This window comes from Rhinatrema bivittatum, chromosome 5, assembly GCF_901001135.1.
Source record: "Rhinatrema bivittatum chromosome 5, aRhiBiv1.1, whole genome shotgun sequence".
Classification (NCBI taxonomy): domain Eukaryota; kingdom Metazoa; phylum Chordata; class Amphibia; order Gymnophiona; family Rhinatrematidae; genus Rhinatrema; species Rhinatrema bivittatum.
In genome coordinates this window covers 377,522,207-377,542,380 of record NC_042619.1, presented here as the reverse complement: position 1 = coordinate 377,542,380, position 20,174 = coordinate 377,522,207, and the positions used below count along the sequence as shown (strand labels likewise).

At 42.4% G+C, this 20,174-nt stretch overlaps 1 protein-coding gene across 3 annotated transcripts in view; it reads left to right on the top strand.

The window, feature by feature from the left end:
• MFSD9 (major facilitator superfamily domain containing 9) overlaps positions 1–20,174 on the top strand; it is a 65,598-nt gene that overhangs the window by 4,492 nt on the left and 40,932 nt on the right. For all 3 annotated transcript variants that reach the window (XM_029604836.1, XM_029604837.1, XM_029604835.1), the window contains 2 exons: positions 10,036–10,123; positions 17,870–17,913. In XM_029604836.1, coding sequence (XP_029460696.1) covers positions 10,036–10,123; positions 17,870–17,913 — 132 coding nt within the window. The remainder of the gene's footprint in view (positions 1–10,035; positions 10,124–17,869; positions 17,914–20,174) is intronic.

Below are 20,174 nucleotides of genomic sequence, written 5' to 3'. Positions count from 1 at the left end.
CAAATCGGTTTACATGGAACGAAAGGGAAAACATTCTTATCAACCGATTAACAATAAAATAATCAGAGGAGGTAAAAAGTTACATATAACAAGGAGATCAAACTTGGGAATTGGAGAAAGAAGGACAGAGAGATAGCAAAACCCTTTAATCACAATGGTTATGTAAATTGTAAGGAAGGCTTGAGATGTAGAGTATCTAAAGTGAAAAGATTAAGGGAAAGCTTGGCTAAATAGCCAGGTTTTAAGTTTTTTTTTCGAAATCTTTGCAGACAGGGTTCCTGCCTGAGGTCCGGTGGTAAATTGTTCCAGATAGTGGGTCCTGCTATCGAGAATGCTCGTTCTTTGGTTGCGGTGAGGCGTGAAGTTTTGTTAGGAGGCACTTGAAGAGATCCTTTGTATGATTCTCTGATGGGTCTGGCAGAGGAGTGGAGTTTGAGGGGGAACTGGAGATCCAACGGGTATTGTTTGTGGATCGTTTTGTGAATTATGGTGAGGGATTTGTGTAAGATTCTATAGTTAATTGGTAGCCAATGTAAGTTCTTTAAGATGGGGGAGATGTGATCTCTGCGGTTTGTATTAGACAAGACTCTAGCTGCTGCATTCTGGAGCATCTGTAAGGGTTTTATAGAGGAGAGTGGAAGCCCAGAAGGAGTGAGTTGCAGTAGTCAATCTTGGCAAAGAGCGTGGCTTGGAGGACTGTCCTGAAGTCATGGAAAAACAGGAGCGGTTTGAGTCTTTTTAGGACTTGCAGTTTGTAGAAGCCGTCCTTTATCGTGTTGTTAATGTATTTCTTTAAATTTAAGCGATTGTCAAGGATTACTCCGAGGTCTCTAGCGTGAGAGATTTGGGTTGTATGAGAGAGCTGAAGCGAGGAGTCTGAATGGTCGGTTGAAATGATGAGTAGTTCGGTCTTGGATGTATTTAGAACTAGATTCAGATTGTTGAGGAGTTGGTTAATGGATTGAAGGCAATTTTCCCAGTAAATGAGTGTCTTTGAGAGTGACTCTTTTATGGGGATTAATATCTGAACATCATCTGCGTAGAGATAATGTGTTAATCTTAGGTTGGTAAGCAGTTGACAAAGGGGGAGGAGGTAGATGTTAAATAGGGTGGGGGACAAGGAGGAACCTTGAGGAACTCCTACTGATGATTTAATACTGGATGATTCTTTGTTGTTAATTTTGACTTTGTAAGTTCTGTTGCTTAGGAATGAATTAAACCAGCTGTGTACAGCACCTGAAATACCGATGTCTGAGAGACGGCTTAGCAGAGTGGAGTGATTCACCGTATCAAATGCTGCCGAGATGTCAAGAAGAGCTAACAGGAATGCTTGACCTTTGTCTAGTCCTAAGATGATGTGATCCGTAAGGGAGAGGAGGAGGGTTTCTGTGCTGTAGGATTTGCGAAACCCATATTGATTAGGATGGAGAATATTATGATCGACTAGGAAATCCGAGAGTTGGGAATTGACCACTTTTTCAGTGATTTTTGCAACAAAAGGAAGGTTGGAGATTGGGCGGAAATTAGAGAGATCTTGAGTGTCTAGATTGGGTTTCTTCAGAAGAGGTTTGAGTGATGCAGATTTTAAAGAGTCAGGATATATTCCTTGCGATAAGGTGCAGTTTATGATGTCTGCCAAGGGACTAGCTATGGTGTCTGGGATATGAAGGAGGAGTTTTGTAGGTATATTGTCTGAAGGGTGGCTTGATGGTTTCAGTTTCTTTAGGAGGGTTAGGATCTCCTTAGATGAGATGGGTTCGAAGGTATCAAATTTGGCTCCAGTGATGGTTGGTTTGGCAGCAGAAGTCTGTTGTGTGGAAGTGTTAGGGGGCAGCAGTGCTAAGGTGTTTGTTATTTTTTTTTTGAAAGAAAAGAGCAAGTTCTTCTGCTTTGCTTTGTGCCTCTTCCTCTGGTATAGGTGGGGCATTGGTTTTCGTGAGCTGAGAGACGTATGTGAATAGAGCTTTTGCGTCAAATTGGAACTCATGGATTCTACTGGCGAAAAAGATTTTTTTTGATCGTAGTATGAGGTTTCTATATCGGTGGAGCTGGTCTTTGTAGATAGATAAGGTAGTGGGGCTGGGAGCTTTGCGCCATTGGTGTTCCTTAAGTCTAAGGTCTCGTTTAGATTTTTTAAGTTCTGGCGAGAACCAAGGTTGTTTTGCTTTCCGATCCGGGTTGATTGTTCTTACAGCTGCAGGACATAGTTTATTGGCTATACCCTCCGTGATGTTCTGCCAAGAGCGTATAGCTGCATTAGGGTTGGTTATGTCCAAGTTTGAGAATTCTTTAGATAAGTGTTCGCTGAGGGTGTCAGAAGGGCATGATTTCCGGAAGTGGATGGTAGAATAGGGTTGCGGTTGTTTAGAGCAAGTTTTAATTGATAGTGAGGTGGATACAAGAGTATGGTCTGACCATGGGACTGGGGTGCAGTCAGGGGGGGAAGAATATGAAATACCGGAGTTGATGAAGAGGAGGTCCAATGTATGGCCAGCTTTGTGTGTAGGTTTGTCTATGATTTGTTCAAAACCCATGGCTCTAAGGGTGGTAAGAAAAGCTTCACAATTGGCTGAGGGAGGAGAAGCGTCAACGTGGAGGTTGAAGTCTCCCAGGATCATAGCAGGGGAATCCGTGTTTATATATTTCGTGATGGCTTCTATGAGCGGAGAGAAGTTCGAATCCAGCAGTCCGGGGGGGGGGCATAGACTAAAAGGATTTGGAGCTGGTTAGATTTGATAAAGCCTAGTTCTAATTTGGAGGGAGAAATCTTGATTGGGTGGTTAGAGAGGTTAAGGGTTTTTTTTGCTGCTAACAGAAGACCACCTCCTCTTTTTTTTCTGTCTGGGGATAGAGAAAATGTCATAACTGTGAGTAGGTAATTGATTTATGATTTTTCGGATAATAGAAGGACTAGGGGGCATTCCATGAAGTTAGCAAGTAGCTCATTTAAAACTAATCGGAGAAAGTTATTTTTCACTCAACGCACGATAAAGCTCTGGAATTTGTTGCCAGAGGATGTGGTTAGTGCAGTTAGTGTAGCTAGGTTCAAAAAAGGTTTGGATAAGTTCTTGGAGGAGAAGTCCATTACCTGCTATTAATTAAGTTTACTTAGGGAATAGCCACTGCTATTAATTGCATCAGTAGCATGGGATCTTCTTAGTGTTTGGGTAATTGCCAGGTTCTTGTGGCCTGGTTTTGGCCTCTGTTGGAAACAGGATGCTGGGCTTGATGGACCCACGGTCTGACCCAGCATGGCAATTTCTTATGTTCTTATGTTGTATAATTCTTCAGATATTCTATCCTACGAGAAGCATTGCCTAATTCTTTGATCATTTTTATAATACAGGATTGAGTCTTAGAAACAGTCATCTCCATAGTCTCAGTTTGAGATTTAAGAACATTGATTTGACCATCAAATTTAATAAGATCAAACTTAACAATGTTACGGATTTGAATCCTCTACCAAGCTCACCTTTTAATCCTCCTCCAGTTGTTGCAGGGGTATCTTTGATCCCACAAAGGCAGGTTCAAAATATGAGAGGAATCCTAAACTCTGACTTTACAGTGGAGAGTCAGATTACATCTGTGACCAGAAAGGCCTTTCTGAATCTTCATCTGGATAAACAGTTCAAACCTTTTTTGCTTCAGTCTGAGTTTAGAATCCTAATGCAGTCTGTAGTCTTTTTCCTTCCTTGACTATTGCAGTGCAGTTTATTTGCGACTTCCTATTTAAAACATAGAAATGACGGCAGAAGAAGGCCCATCCAGTCTGCCCAGCAAGCTTTCACACTTATTTTTCTCATATCTGTTACTCTGACCGCAGAGGTCAGGGCCCTTATTGGTAACTTTTTGGTTCTAATTTCCTTCCACCCCCATCAGTTGATGTAGAGAGCAGTGCTGGAGCTGCATCAATATGAAGTATCAAACCTAATTGGTTTGGGGTAGTAACCGCCGCAATAAGCAAGCTACTCCCACGTTTATTCGTTTGCTCAGCCTGTGCAATTTAGTCCTTGTTGGTTGTTTTGGATATAAATCCTCTTTTCTTCATTCCCCCTGCCATTGAATCAGAGAGCTGCTTGGATATGCGTTGAAAGTGAAGTTTCAGGCTAACTTGGTTTGGGGTAGTAACCTCCGGAACAAGCAAGCAACTCCCAATTGTTCACTATGCTGCAGCCAGGAAAATCACTGTCCCTCGTCGGTATAGGACAGGGCCATCCCCTTCCTGATTTCATTGCACTGGTTACCGCTCAGACTAAGAATAATCTGTAAGGGTCTTATTCTGGCATTTAAATTCATGAGAGGTAATGGATCAGCTTGACTGGTACTACCCTCCTCCCAGTCAAGTTAAGGTGCCTCTCTTAAGGCTTTGTCAAAAAATTAAAAAGAGGAACGGCACATCTTCAGTGGAATGCAGACCTTGATGCTTCTGGAAGTAAAAACAGAGCTGAACTATCAGTCATTAGGCAAAGTTCCAAGACTGGCTCATAATCTGATCCACCTTTTAAAAACTCATTGAAAACTGCACTTTGAACAGGACTGCTGGAACGTTAGCTATTGGTATAGTGGGGCTATAGTATGGGTGAGTGCACTGTCAGAAGCAAACATGAGATATACCTTAATGATTAGCGTATTTTTTGATGTATAAGGGCACTGTTATATAAGTCACAGCCCTCTATAAAGAGCAATTTTTACAAAGAGTCTGTACATAAGTTGCACTTTTATATAAGATGCACCTGCGTTTCTCCTTGCAGGGCTCTGTTAAGAGAGAGAGAGAAGCAATTTATAGAGAAAACAGCACATAAGGTGCACCAGGGTATAAGATGCGCTGATGGAAATTAAAAAAAAAAAAAAAAAAAAAAAAAGCGACCTATATACCGGAAAATATGGCAGTTAAAAAAAATATGGGTAGAACTGGTATAGCGCTAGAGAATCACGGATCCTTGTCGTGAGTTAATCAAAGAAATGTTAACAAGTAGCTAGTCTCGCTCTAAGTATTCGGGAATACTTAGAGCGAGGTTTCGGTCCCCCCCCCCCCCCCGACACGGACCGTGTTTCTCCACGTGGGCTGCATCGGGAGGGACAGAGGCCCGGAGAACACTGTCAGCAAATCCCAAATGAGAGAAATCAATGAGCAAATATAACCAAGGATCCACCGTACATAACAGAACAAGACACCGTAGAGCAGGCATTTCTGCTTACATATGCCAAAAAATATCATGCAAAGCAAAACAAAATCCACTTAAAATTTTAACGTAAAGCAACAAATAATAGCATCTTTAAAACATGGATGTGTAAAATTGATATTACATAAAAATAAAAAATATGTGACTATGGTAAAATGTGTGTATCAAATGGAGAGCGGGGAGAGCAAGGAATGAAAGGGGACAATGGAAAGTAGGGGGGCAAAAGGGGGAGGGGAAGAGAAAACAGGGGTAAAAAAGGGAGAGGGGCAGGGGAAGAAAGGAGGGGGAGGGGGGGAGAACATAAGAACTTGCCATACTGGGTCAGACCAAGGGTCCATCAAGCCCAGCATCCTGTTTCCAACAGTGGCCAATCCAGGCCATAAGAACCTGGCAAGTACCCAAACACTAAGTCTATTCCATGTAACCATTGCTAATGGCAGTGGCTATTCTCTAAGTGAACTTAATAGCAGGTAATGGACTTCTCCTCCAAGAACTTATCCAATCCTTTTTTAAACACAGCTATACTAACTGCACTAACCACATCCTCTGGCAACAAATTCCAGAGTTTAATTGTGCGTTGAGTAAAAAAGAACTTTCTCTGATTAGTTTTAAATGTGCCCCATGCTAACTTCATGGAGTGCCCCCTAGTCCTTCTATTATCCGAAAGAGTAAATAACCGATTCACATCTACCCGTTCTAGACTTCTCATGACTTTAAACACCTCTATCATATCCCCCCCTCAGCCGTCTCTTCTCCAAGCTGAACAGCCCTAACCTCTTCGGCCTTTCCTCATAGGGGAGCTGTTCCATTCACCTTATCATTTTGGTTGCCCTTCTCTGTACCTTCTCCATCGCAACTATATCTTTTTTGGGATGTGGCGACCAGAATTGTACACAGTATTCAAGGTGCGGTCTCACCATGGAGCGATACAGAGGCATTATGATATTTTCTGTTTTATTAACCATTCCTTTCCTAATAATTCCTAATGTTGTTTGCTTTTTTGACTGCTGCAGCACACTGAGCTGACTATTTATTTCTTCCTGGGTTAATATTTATTTATTTAAATCTTTTTCTATACCGTTGTTAATGTGGGTACCGTCACAATGGTTTACAATCAAGGCACATAAAATTAATGATACTAAAATCCGACAGTTTATACAGGTGCCATAAGGTTCGGTAACATAGTTTGTAATCACTGTTAATTGTTAAATGTGATAAATCATATCCAGGTCTCTTTATATCTCTATAAGGGAGGAGGAATAGCCTAGTGGTTAGAGCAGTGGACTATGAACCAGGAGACCAAGGTTCAAGTCCTGCTGTTGCTCCTTGTGACCTTGGGCAAGTCACTTTACCCTACATTGCCTCAGGTACAAAAACTTAGATTGTAAGCCCTCTGGGGATAGAGAAATACCTACAGTACCTGAATGTAAACCGGTGTGATATCTCAATTGAGATGAATGTCGGTATATAAAAAAAAAAAATATTTAAATAAATAAATATATCGGTTTTGAGTACAAAACTATTTTCTATAATTGTAACTTATCCTTTAGTGATGAGCTATCTATTAAAAATTACACACTTAGGGCCTTATTTTCCAAACGTATCGCACGCAGTAAGGGACGTTTTGCACGCAAAACGTCCCTTTTCGCGTGCTATACCAAAATCGGGGAGGAGTTGGGGCGTCACCGGGGCCGACTCCGCGACGACGGTGCGCACAGCGAAAAAGTAAGTGCCTTTTCACTGCCTATTTAGCTCCCAATAGCTACATCTCCTATGGTGGCGCTATTGGGTGTGAAACTGGCAGCGATCGCACCGCTTTTAGAGATATATGATGTTTTAAGCTTAGTTCTGTGTCGATTATTACTCCTATTCCGTACTTTGCTAGTATTATTTGTTGGTTGCTATTGAGTGTGATTGGGCTCTGTGTGATCTCCATATTTTTTTTTTTCGTTCTAGATGTAGGAATTCCCTATGTTTTATTTTTTATTTATTTGTGTTTTTCTATACCGGCATTCACGGCAGTTCGTATCATGTCGGTTTACATAAAACAAGGGGGTGAGCAATACATTATAACGTACATAGCTAAAACGTAAGAGTATACATTACAAAAGTATAACAAGTGCGTAGAAGAAAAAGTTACAATAAAACAGGGGTTATTCTAACTGGGATTAGAGTTAGAGGAGAGATAAAAAGTTTAACAAGAAGTAAAACATTGTAGTGATTGGTTGGTATTGTCTGTTTCAGTTTAATAGAAGATGCTCAATGTTGCTGCATTTGATGGAAGTGAATCATTAAGGGTCCGGAAATGCTTTCATGAACAGCCATGTTTTAAGTCTCTTCCTGAAGGTTGGAAGACATGGTTCCTGTCGTAATTCTAAGGGGATTGAGTTCCATAGTGGGGGACCTGCTGTGGAGAAGGCCCGATCTCTCAATGTTATATGTTGGGTGGTATTGTTGTGAGGTACTTGTAGATATTCTCTATATGCTTCTCTGATGGGTCTGTTGGAGGAATGTTTTTTGAGAGCTATTTGTAGATGGAGTGGAGCCAGTCCATGGATATTTTTGTAGATTGTGGTGAGGGACTTATGAATTATTCTGTAGTGGATTGGTAACCAGTGAAGGTCTTTGAGGACTGGTGTAATGTGATCTCTTCTCCTTTTGTTTGTTAGAATTCTTGCTGCCGTGTTCTGTATCATTTGGAGAGGTTTAGTGTGGGATGATGGGAGGCCTAGAAGGATAGAGTTGCAGTAATCAATTTTCGCAAATATTATTGCTTGGAGCACTGTTCTATAATCATGGAAATGAAATAGGGGTTTTATTCTTTTTAATACGTGCAGTTTGTGGAAGCAGTCTTTGGTTGTTTGGTTGATAAACGATTTTAAATTTAGCCGGTTGTCTATAGAAACTCCTAAATCTCTTACTTTTGAGATTTGCAAGTTGGCTGGCGGGTTTGTAGTGATTTTGCAATTATCTGGAGAGATTAGCATGAATTCGCTTTTTGATTGGTTTAGAATAAGATTTAAGCTGGATAAGAGATCGTTAATTTCTTGAAAACAGTTTTCCCAAAGTTCTAGAGCTTTAGTGATGGATTCTTTGATGGGGATCACAATCTGGACATCGTCGGCGAATATGAAGTGTTTTAGGTTCAATTTGTTTAGCAGTTGGCAAAGCGGGAGAAGGTATAAGTTGAAAAGTGTTGGTGAGAGAGAGGAACCCTGAGGAACTCCTTGTGAAGATGGGTATCTGGGGGATTCTTTGTTGTGGATTTTAACTTTGAAACCTCTGTTTTCTAAGAATGTCTTGAACCATGTTAGTGCTGATCCTGCAATACCGATGTTCGCCAGTTGGCGTGGTTAACAGTATCGAAAGCTGCCGATAGATCCAATAAAATCAGTAGGAAGGCCTGTCCTTTGTCGAGGCCCAGTATAATGTAGTCAGTCAGTGAGATTAGAAGGGATTCTGTGCTTGAAGCTTTTCTGAAACCGAATTGAGTAGGGAATAGAATTTTGTGTTCTTCTATGTATTCAGATAGTTGTGTGTTAACTAGTTTCTCCATCACCTTGGCAATGAAAGGCAGATTGGAGATTGGACGGAAGTTGTTAGGATCTTTGGGGTCCAAGTTAGGCTTCTTGAGGAGCGGTTTAATGGATGCTAGTTTGAGGTCGTCTGGATAGAAACCCTGGGTGAATGAGCAGTTTATGATGTCCGCTAGGGTTTTGGTTATGGTGTCCGGGATTAGCAGTAGTAGTTTAGATGGGATCTGGTCTAGTGGATGAGATGAGGGTTTCATTTTCTTAAGAAGTGTTTGGATCTCTGAGGAAGTGGTGAGTTCAAGAGACTGGAGGGAGATGTCTTTATTATGGAGTGCATAATTGCTGGCTGGTGTGCCTGTATTAGGCTTTAATTGTGTTAGCAGGTTTGTGATTTTCTTACTGAAGAAGAATGCCAGCTCATCAGCTTTTGTTTGAGCTTGGTTAGGTGGTATGTCAGGAAGTTAATGTTAATTACTAACTCCATTTGGTTTAGTAGCTGTTTGTATGTCATTTGGTTTAGTAGCTGTTTGGTATGTCAGGAAGTTAATGTTAATTACTAACTCCATTTGGTTTAGTAGCTGTTTGATGATATCTAGATATTAGCTATGTTTAATGTTCTCAATTGTGTCGTCAATGGGTAATATTAATTGTATATCGTCAGCATATATATATAGTGTGTGATTCCCAGACCAGCTAGCAGGTGGCATAATGGTAACAGGTATATGTTGAAAAGTGAAGCAGATAGTGTGGATCCCTGTGGTACTCCTGTTTGCAGGTTTATTTTTTTCAGACGTCGTGCCATGGAGTGATGTTTTCTGGCTGTTTCGGGTTTTTGTTTTTGATTGGTGATTTGGAATCCAAACAAAAAAAGGCCTTCGGTTGTCTTAGCTTTGACATAGGATATGGAAGAGCTGCAGATGGCACCAGACCTTTGTAGCGGGAGTGAAGTCGACTTTGAGCTTTTTTTCTCAGTTTCTATTTGCTGTTAGGATATAATCCACTTGTCTGGATTGGTCTGGCAGGACTTAAGGAAAAAAAAATTGTTAAATTTTCTAACTTCCTTTGTATTTTGCCTATGCAGAAAGTCAAATGTCAGATTAACTTTAGTATTACTTTTTTTCAATATACACCAGCAACAAGTTAAAAAAAATTCTCAGAATAATTTATTTTTTTAAATTAAAAACTGCAGGAAATTATTAGGTTCAAAAGCAGACAAATTTTGCAAGTCCATGTTTGTCTTTATTGTTTACAAGTTTCAGCATCTTTATATACCCACTTTCTTTTTCTTTTTTTTTTTTGTTCTCGCTGCCCTATTTCAGGATCTTTTTGGTGTGAGCATGGTAGTTCCTTTATTTAATCACCACATCAAATCTCTTGGAGCAAGCTCAACAGTTGCAGGAATGATAGGTGAGTACAAACTGTGGTGAGAGTGGAGTACCAGTGCTCCCGAAATGAATTTGTTAATATATATGTATGTATATATTTATTTTTTTAAATAGTTTCTTTCCATAACTGTGCCTTTGTCTCCTAGCTGCCATGCAAGAACCCTGCACCCTGAAATATGTTCAGCTCTGTGGTGTGCATGCTGTTTCCCTGAATAGGTTGCCTTGTATTTTTAAGACTCCGCAATCCTCACCCAACCTTTTTTTTTTTTTTGTCAATGTATAAGCTCCTGCCTCAATCCCCTGGAATGTAACAATGTCGCCAAGTTGCAAAGAGGCAACACTTCCAAATATGCATGGACAGGGGATCTCCTTAGAAAGCTGCAGTCATCGTGCTACTTAAACATTAGCACCCACATCAATGGGCATCCTAATCACCTTTGCTGCCAGGTATCCTGAACCCAGCTGGATTGCTTCTGATGATACAGCGATAGCATTTATCTGGTATTTGTTCAAGGATGCTGTTAGAATTTTTTATCCTTCTTTTTTACGTTGGAAATTTTTCAAAAGAACTTCCGCACATAAAACGCTGTTTTTGTGCCCAGCAGAGGCTTTCTGTTAAGTTGCCCACCCAGTATACAGGTAGACTTGCACCCGTCTGTCATGTGCATGTGTAGGTTTATCCAGATAGAGCTGGGTCAGAAGGGTTTGGACTTACACCATATGTTAGAAAATCCAGCTGCATGTCTGTAACTTATTTTTTTTTTCCCCAGTAAAAATGTTGTCTGTGCTAAATAGCAGGTATAACTCGTGCAGGGTAGATTTGGTGGGATAATTTTCAAAGTGTACTTATGTGGATAGGTTTGCTTTGAAAAATGGTATAATTTAGATGCGTGTTTTGCTGACTTTCTTATGTAGGCTGTCTGAAATGTACCCTCCCTATGCCTAATCCGTTGCATTGGTGGCTAGATCCAGCAGACTGGCTGTCATTTAATATCTTGTGGCTGCTGATTGGGTGGCTTTATACATTTTCAAATGTGTGCCACAACTTTTCTATCCACTTAGATGGCAAAGTTCTTAGAAGAAGGGAATCCTGTCTCTCACCCAGTGTATAATTTGCATGAATCATTTATTGTACCATTGCATTGTGATAACTTATTGATATGTTTTACAGTGCAACATACCCTGTCCGTGCTATATCGAAATAGTAATTCCCCGCCTTATCTCCTGTGCGGGCTACTCCCTTTTAGAGTTAGTGCAAATTGTATTTGGCAAGTCAATAACCATAGTGACCTCTGAGTGGTTTCCTATCTTTTTGTTATATTAAGACAAGATTATTACTTCTTCCTTCAACTCAGCTTTCTGTATTTTTGGGATCCTAAAGTCCAAACCGCTTCTTTCCAGAGTAGTCACTGCTGCTCCCCAGCGTCACCCATGCTTCTCGTTACTATCACTTGCCTTGTGTCGGTGACCATTCTCTCCCAAATCGCTGCAAATGTAGTGCATTTTTGTGAAAGATGATCTTCTGTCTTCTTCTTATTTTCAGTTTTACATTGAAGATACTATAATTTAATATAGGGTATATAATGCACCTTGCATTATGTGCTCAAAGCACTGGAAGGCATTAGAATATGAACAGCAGCAATGCAAACTTTCTCACACTGCACCCACCGCCTGACGCCACGTTTTCTGGTGCAGCTGCCTTTAGGAGAGAAGTCAGAGTAGGCTCAGTTTCTTGCCTGTTCAGTTTTTTGACTTCTGCTCAGACTGCCAGCTGGCCTCCCAGCTGTAACGGTACGGACATACCCCGGTGATTCATTCAACGGGACCTGCAGACAGGCACTGGGATGGTAACAGCTGGCGATCAGTTCTGGCCTCAGTGCGATTTGAATCAGCAGGGTTCAGATGAAAGGTTCTGGCTTTGGGCACGGAGCCATTCATCACTTGAAGTAATGTCTTTTTCCATGGCAGCATAACGCACTGATATTAATAGTTTTGGGGCACGCAGTTGTGGCTGTCTGACAGATTGTTTTTTGTCATTGCACTTAATGCCCTGTTTCCACTTTGTCCTTCTACACCAATCCAGTCTGCTCATGAGGGTTATTTCCCCCTACCAGCAGTGGAGACAGTGAACCATTTTGTTTTTCCCAGTGTGGCATTCTCACTGGCGCTTAAAGGTGGGGCAGCTCTGTGGAATTCCAGTCTCTTCTGCCTCCAGCAGATGGAAGGATAACTAGTGGTACAGCGGGATCTGGATCAGCTCTGAAACGGACTTGGGCCAGGCCTCTAGCTTAAGTCAGCAGGGCGAGCCCATCTCATCAGCTCCCAGTCCCTCCCCTCCATTTTCCACCCAGAGACCTTCAATTCAATTTTTTTTTTTTAAAGAGTAATAGAAGAGAGCCCTGGCAGTATTTGACCTCTGCTGGGTGAGCAAAGGAACTGGCCTTCGTAGCCCAACTAGGCAGTGGGGGAGATGGCGCGTTAAATGGCCTGGCAGTCTTGTAAGTACCTCTCTCTGGGGGAGAGAGGGGTGACTTGAGGAGGCTGGCGAGTGGCAGTGGCCGTTAGGGCTCTTACACTTGGCCTATGTTCAGGCAGGTGAAATCCCGGGGGAGGGGAACGTCATGGGATGGTGCTTCGGGGGCCATGATTTATTTTTCAGCGGGAGCTGAGCCACACCCACAGGCAGGGGCTGAGCTTCCATTGCATGCAGAAGGTGGACAAAGTTTGGGCACATGGGCTGGGGTGAGAGAATTTGGTGTCTGGTTCTCCGCTTAACTCTGATCTCACTGGAGGGGGTGGGGGGGGGGAGGGGTGCTGAGGCTCACCCAATCCTGGTTCTGGTTGGGAATTATTTTTCATTCGGGTCCCTTCTGCCTCTTCTAAGGATGCAGTGGATTTTTTTTCCAGAGTTCTACTTCCTCCACCAGATGTTCTGTGCTATTAAAAGACCTAGAGGGACGCTCAAACCCCCCCCCCCCTCTTGCTGAGGATAATCAAGTGCCGCATGCACTTCAGATATCTCCCAAGTGCTGTAGGAGAGCATCTGAGTCACTGTTCCTGTTTGGAAGGAAGATCAGGAGGCTCCTGGAAGGCACTTTGACTTTGACTTCCAGGTCAGGATCCTCCTGACCTGGAAGGCACTTTGACTCCGTAAGCTGTGCTTCTCTGAAGGGAGTTCCAGCCTGATAGGGAGGATGACTGTGTCACTCGCCTTTTCCATAGGGAGGATATAGCCGGTTTGATTGATCAGGTGGTTTCTTGTCTCCGCTTAGAGGACACCCCTGTTTGGGATCCCCTTATCAAAAAGTGGTGCTCAGGTTCACAAAGGCATTTCCATTCCACTCTGAAGAGGAGCTAGTTCTAGCTGAGTGGGAATCCTTGGAATCAGGTCCTAGGGATGGGGGGTTAAGAGTTTACAGAAGCTATATCTTCTTCCTTTAGGAGCAGTTCAGCATCTTTTTCTACTTCCTAAAGTGGACACTTTTTGGTTACAGCGGTCACTAGACATACCACAATTCTGGTAGAAAGGATTACTTTTCCTGAAGGGACCCTCAAGCGTTTGTTTAGTACTTTGGCTCTAGCGGTCCAAATTGCCATTTGTTCGGCTATGGTGGTTAGGGCGCTGTTATGCTGAATTCAACGGCTTTCGAAGAGTAAAGTGGTGGCTCTCATGGAATCAGCTGATGCCTTCTGTATGATCTTCTGTGGAGTTCTTCAGGATCAGAGTCCTTATCTGTCGCTGCCAAGAGGGTGCTGTGGCTTTGCAACTGGGCAGCAGGTTCCTGGTCCGTCTCGCTTCCGGAAGCTGCCTTTCAAGGGTATGCTGCTTCTTGGGGAAGACCTGGAAAGGTGGTTCAGAGTCTTTGGTGACCGAAAACCTAAAAGTTTTCTGGAATATAAAGGGCGGCCTTTTCATAGGCTGGACAGAGGTGAGCTTAATTCTGGGACTCCAGGAGTGTTAGAGCTGGTAAGAAATCCTTTGCTTATTCCTTTTGTGGTTTGTACTCTTCAAGGGACAGGAACCAGTTGTTTCAGGGTTTTCAAAAGGCCTGATGCAATAGGCTCCTCTGGTTCAAGCCGCACCTCACAATGAGTTGTGGGTTCACACTCTGTTAACTCCCGTAGGCGCTCACCTTCAATGATTTTTACCAGGACTGGCCCAAATAACTTCAGATCAATGGGTATTGGATGTGATTAATCACAGCTATGCCCTGGAGCTGTTCATTCCTGTTTCTGACAGCTTTATGGGCTTCTCCCTTTCCATCTGCGGCCAAACAGCATGTGATCAATGAGACTTTGATATGGCTTCAGCTGCTGAGAGCGATAGGCCCAGTCTTGGCCATTATTCCATTTACTTTGTGGCATCAAAGAAGGGAAGGTTCCCTCTAGCCCATCCCGGAACTAAAAGGGGTAATCCGCAGTCTATATGGGTTTCTCATTTCCGCATGGAGAGACTCCGCTCCATTCTCATGGCTGTGCGGCAGGGAGAATATCTGTACTCTCTGGATCTGTTGGAGGCTTACCTTCATGTTTCCATCAGGAAAGTGGATCAGAGGAATCTGTGTTTTTGCATTATGTAGGAACGTTTTTGGCTTCAGGCCCTTCCCTTCAATCTGGCAGCAGTGCCACAGGTCTTCACCAAAATTATGGTGGTTGTGGCAGCCTTTCTGAGATGAGAAAGCAAAATTCTTCCAGAAAGCCATTCATGTGTCCACCTGGGTGGTCCAGGTCTTAAAAGGCTTTGGCTGGGTGGTTAGTTTTGTAAAGAGCAAACTTCAGTCCCTGCAGTATTTTGGGGAGTGCTTCAATACACAGAGGAAAGGGCAAACAAGTTGATCCAACAGGTGTGGAGTTCAATCTCTCTTCCCTCTCTGAGGGCTTGGAATTATCTCCAGCATTTTTGTTCTATGGTAGTGATTTTAGTTCTGTCCATGGGCCAGAGCGCATACGATGACCTTTTTCTTCTGTCTGATTTAGTCTCCACAGTCGCAGGATTCCAATGTCAGACTGACTCTGCCGCATTCAATAAAGAGACACTCTTCACTGGTAAATGCTGCCCCTGCACCTGTTGTGGGGGTTGGTCTAGTGACACCTTTGTGGATCCTAGCCACAGCAGATGAGTCTGACCAGCTGGGGGGCTTATTGCTTGGATCAAGTGGTTCAAAGAATTTGATTACAGAAGAAGGCATCCTGGTTGATTAACAAGTTGAAGACTAGGGCAATCATCTTGGCCCTTTATCATTTTCTTCCAGTGTTTCAAGGCAAGGCAGTCTTGACTTCTCTGACAATGCGGTGGCCAATGTTAAGACAGGAAGGTACCAGGAGTCGGGGGAGAGATGGATTTACTCTTTCCTGAGCAGAGGAGAATCTTTAGCTGTTGTGACATTGCGGGTCAAGAGAATGTACAGGCGAATTACCTCAGTAGAAATCTTCTAAATTCTGGGAAGTGGCAACTCAGCCAGGAAGCCTTCTACTTAATAGCTGCCTGAGGTCTTTCTCACATGGATCTAATGGCGACTCACAGGAGCACCAAGCTTTGTCAGTTCTTCTGCTGTCGAAAGGAGCCCAGTGCTGCAGGTATCCACACATTGATTCAACCTTGGCCTGCGGGACAGCTTCTTTACATCTTCCCCCCCCATGGCCTCTCATCGGCAGAGTTCTTCGCAGGATGAAGTTGGAAAGCAGTCAGGTCATTCTAGTGATTTCAGATTGGCTTAGAAAACCTTGGTTTGCAGATTTGATAAAACAGGTCAATCGTCCTCTGTCTGCTGCCTGTTACAGGATCTAAATTCCAAGGAAGATCTGGCTCCATCTTTTTCTTACAGCCTGGCTTTTGAGAGGAAACATGTGCTGAAGAAGGATTCTTACTCTTCAGTGATTTCTGTGCTGTCGAAGGCTCAAAAGACTTTCACCTCTCTGGCTTATAACCAGGTTTGGTGTATGTTCGAAGCCTTTTGTGAGGATCAGTTGGTGTTTGTTTTCTTGGTGTGTTGATATCCCCCTGTGTTCTAGCCTTTCTGCAGCGGGGCTTGGATAAGGGGATTAGCCCTAAATTCTGTAAAAGAAAAAGGTTGCAGCCCTGTCTTATTACTGAAGTACAATTGCTGGTGTCCTGGAGGCAGCTTATCCGGATGTGTGTCTGATTCTTCAGGACATTGTTAAATTATGTCCCCCTTTTAGGCTTTTGGTTCCTCAGTGGGATCTTAGTCTAGTGCTGAGGGCCTTGGTGTCTCCTCTTTTTGAGCCATTGAGGCTTTTGACATGTAAATCTTTCCATAAAGGCTGTTTTTCTCATAGCAATGTCCTCCGTTCATCATATTTCAGAGATTCAGGCTTTTGTCTTGTTGGGATCCTTTTCTGACCATTTCTTGGATGTAGTTATGTTCTGTCCAGTGCCTCCCTCCCTTCCTTCCAAAGGTGGTATTCACATTTCATATCAACCAGATTGTGATTCTTCCAACTTTTTCATGGGAGTAGGGTTGGAGCAAGTGCTGTGTGTCCTTGAGATGGTTGGATGACTGCAGGGTTCTGCTGCAGTATTTGGATGTAATTAATGGCTTTCGTAAGATGAACAGACTTCATCTTACTGCGTAACGGTGAGATGGCTTCCAAAGCTATGTTGGCTCGATGGATCAAGGATACGATTGTTTCAACCTATGTGCTCAGGGGTAGGAAAACCCCTGAACTGCTCCATGTGCACTCTGAGAACGCAGTCTGTTTCCTGGGCATAAATGGTCATAGTGGTGCCCATGGACACTTGTAAAACAGCGACTTGGTCATCTTTGCATGCCTCTGTGAAACATTACCGACCGGATGTTTTGGCTACGGATGACGCTGGCCTATGAAGTTGATGTACTCAAAAGTGGCCATTGTTCCTTCCCTTCCTGATTGGTGGGGCTTTGCTATTTCCCACATGTGTGGACTGGACTTGGTGTAACAGGACAAAGTGAAGTGAGAAATTTTTATTATATTAGCCCTGCTATACCACTCCATGACCCATTTGAGAAGTAGAGCCTTCTTTCCTCCAGTGATTATGATCTGTTTCAGGCTTGCTGTTGAGAGACGTTGTCTTCCTCCTGTCCTCCTATTGTTGAGCAGTTGTTTTTCATATACAGCCCTGAGGCAGGTGTGGAGACTGGTGGTGAGGATTTGCTTCTTAACATTGTTTTCTTTTACTGGGTTTCTAAAATCTAGATTGCCTTAGTTTAACTTTGGGGCTTTGTCAGGATATTGTATTTCCATAGAGCCACATCACCTCTGAGTGCTAGTGGTGATGTCATGCCGGGAAAAAGCTGTGTTCTCCACCTCAATCTGCTTATAGGGGGACATAACCCACATTTATGGGCTGGACTGGGGCAGCAGAACTAATGTTAAGAAAATATCTCCATACAGCATTTCATTATTTCAATTCATCAGTCTTTTTACTATTAATTGTTAATTACAGTACATGTATTGCAAAACAAAACTATTTTCTTTCTTATTTTCAGCATTGGAGATGCCATTTTAGTGGCGGTTGTTGAGGCATAGTGCTATGCAGCTCAATCCCTTTATCCATCCTTGAGCAAGTTACTTAATCACCCTGTGATAACATTTTAAAATTATAAGCTTTTAAAGGCAAAGACATCATGCATGGTGAATTATCATCTAATAGTTTTCAACCCTTGCTTTCCTCTATTTTAGCTGAGCATTGAATGTAAATGGTTTCAGAAGATCTTTCTCTTTCGTCACTTTAGGTTTCATTTATGCTCCTTTCCTGTTTTGATTGTAGGATCAGTCTATGGAATCCTTCAGCTTTTCTCCAGCCCATTAGTGGTAAGTGATACAATTCAGAAGCACTACAATCTGCCAGTCTAAAGCAAAAAAAAAGGTGTTTTCTATAGCATATCTTATGAATAACCTAACTTGCAGCATTATCGCACACATTCTTGAAAAAGGAGGCCTTGTCTTGAAAAATAGGGTGTTCCAAACTGTCTGGAATCTTATTTCAGTTGCATCAGCCTCTCAAAACACTTCCTGGTTTCAGAAGATGACATCGATTGGTTAACCAAGACGCAGCTGAGATCTGGACTCTTGCTTTGCAACGTGGAAACTCACTTCTATCTCTGTGTCCCTTAAGCAGCTGTAGAGTTACAGCTGTCCAGTTTGTAAATCACTAAGTCAATGTGAATTTCTTTATTCCTGGAATATCTCGCAAAGCACACAGACCAAAATATCACTCCTGGTTTGAACAGGCATTTCATACTTGCAGCTGTTAACAAGCAAATTGGTGCAAGTGGTCCTGAAAATGCCTGGACAATATAACTAATGAGATTTACAGACCCTTTTAAGTTTCTTTTGAGTAATAACTTTGCAATTTGATTTGAATAGGATATTTGTTTAGTATGAGTTTGGGAGAAGGGGGATTTTTTCAATAGAGTTATAAAAGACAAGCAAGTTACTGTGCCACGAAATTGTCAAACCCAAATCTCTTCCTAACTGACGTGTTAAAACTGGATGCCAGTTGATATCCACCATAAGGCTTGCATTTAGACAAGGTCATATCTGTTTTCACAAGTTTTATTTTTAAACCTTATCAAGTCAATGCAATGCTATGTGCTGGCCGCAGCGCACGGCCCAACACGCGACTGGACGCATGTGCATAACTCCCGATGCAAAACAGGAGTTGGTGCATCCAAAACGCGTTGTCCAATAGAGTGCGTAGCTAATAGCGCTCATCACATGAAAATTAATGTTGATGAGGCTATTAGCTATTCCCACCCCCCATGCAAAAAAAATAAAGTGTGCCTGATGTGTACATTTTTACTCTCAAAAAATTGGCGCCTGTCCCAGAGCAGGTGTTAAGTTTTGGGGAGCCCAAAAAGTGTCCAGAAAAGCAGAAAATACTGCTCCTGATGCTGGATGCTTTACCTCCTTTCAGAGGAGCTCACCTTTTTCCAAGTCCCTTTATTTTTCATGTCAAACTTTCTAGGCCTTTCCATATTATTGGACTCACTAAAAAAAATGTGTAAATGTAAAAGCTATGCTCTCTTTATCTGGTCAGTACAGGACGAGCTGAGGATGAATATTGCCTGAATTGTAGACTGTTTTCAAGGCTGTAGAATAGTAAAATAAAATCGATTAGTAAGGAGAGAGAAGAGGGGTCATGTGTTTGGAGAAGTACAAAAAAGCTGAGGGACACAAATATCAGAATTTACAGCTATAGGACGACTATCTGGTTATGAGTGAAGACGTCAGTGCCCCTATTAGGTCTATTTTTGCTTGTTCAAAGAATTTTGATACTTTTTTCTGTTTCAGATGTCTCATGTCCCATGAGTAGTTTTTGAAGTTCCATTTTAATATCTGATCATAAGATCTGTGGTGGATGGTCTGGAAAAATATTCTCTCATAACTTGCTTTTCTCTTATGAAGCGTCGTTTTGTGCCCGTGAAGGTTTATTCTCATCTCCAACTTCCGACCCACTTCATCCATGTAGCATCCCTGGATGGAAAATTTCTCTGGGGGTTAAGTAGGATGCCAGTATTCACATATGGGTTTCATCAGATGTTTTTCTTCAACATTCTAGAAATTTTGAGCACTCCCTTCTGGCAGTGGGCAGAATGCTGTACTTCCACGCGTCCACACTGGCCCCCTTCAGTCTCTTAATTAATTAATTAATTAAAATTTGTACTCATGAACCTGTTCTGCCTCCTGCCTGCCAAGGAATATTTTGCTCCCAAGAGTGCAAAATCTGTTCTTCGCAGGGCCCTGCAGTCCTCTGTTTTCCCCCTTTAGTGATCTTTAGGTGGGTTTTAAGTTTGTTCTTCTTTTTCAATGGCTTCACCTGTCATCGAAGTGGAATCGGTTGCAATTTTTCTAACATTAAGTAGTCTTAACTTAGCGTCTTTAATTTTTTGATCAATGTCTCAGAAAGAAAAGAGAGCCAGTGGCTTTGACAAGTTTCACCCTGTGCAAAAATGCATGTCTATTACGAATCCCCCAAAATAGATGTCTCTTGCCTGGGGGACAACTATGACATCTGGAGTGTCCATATGCATGGCCCATCAGATTCGGCATCAGAGGCACCAACACTGAGA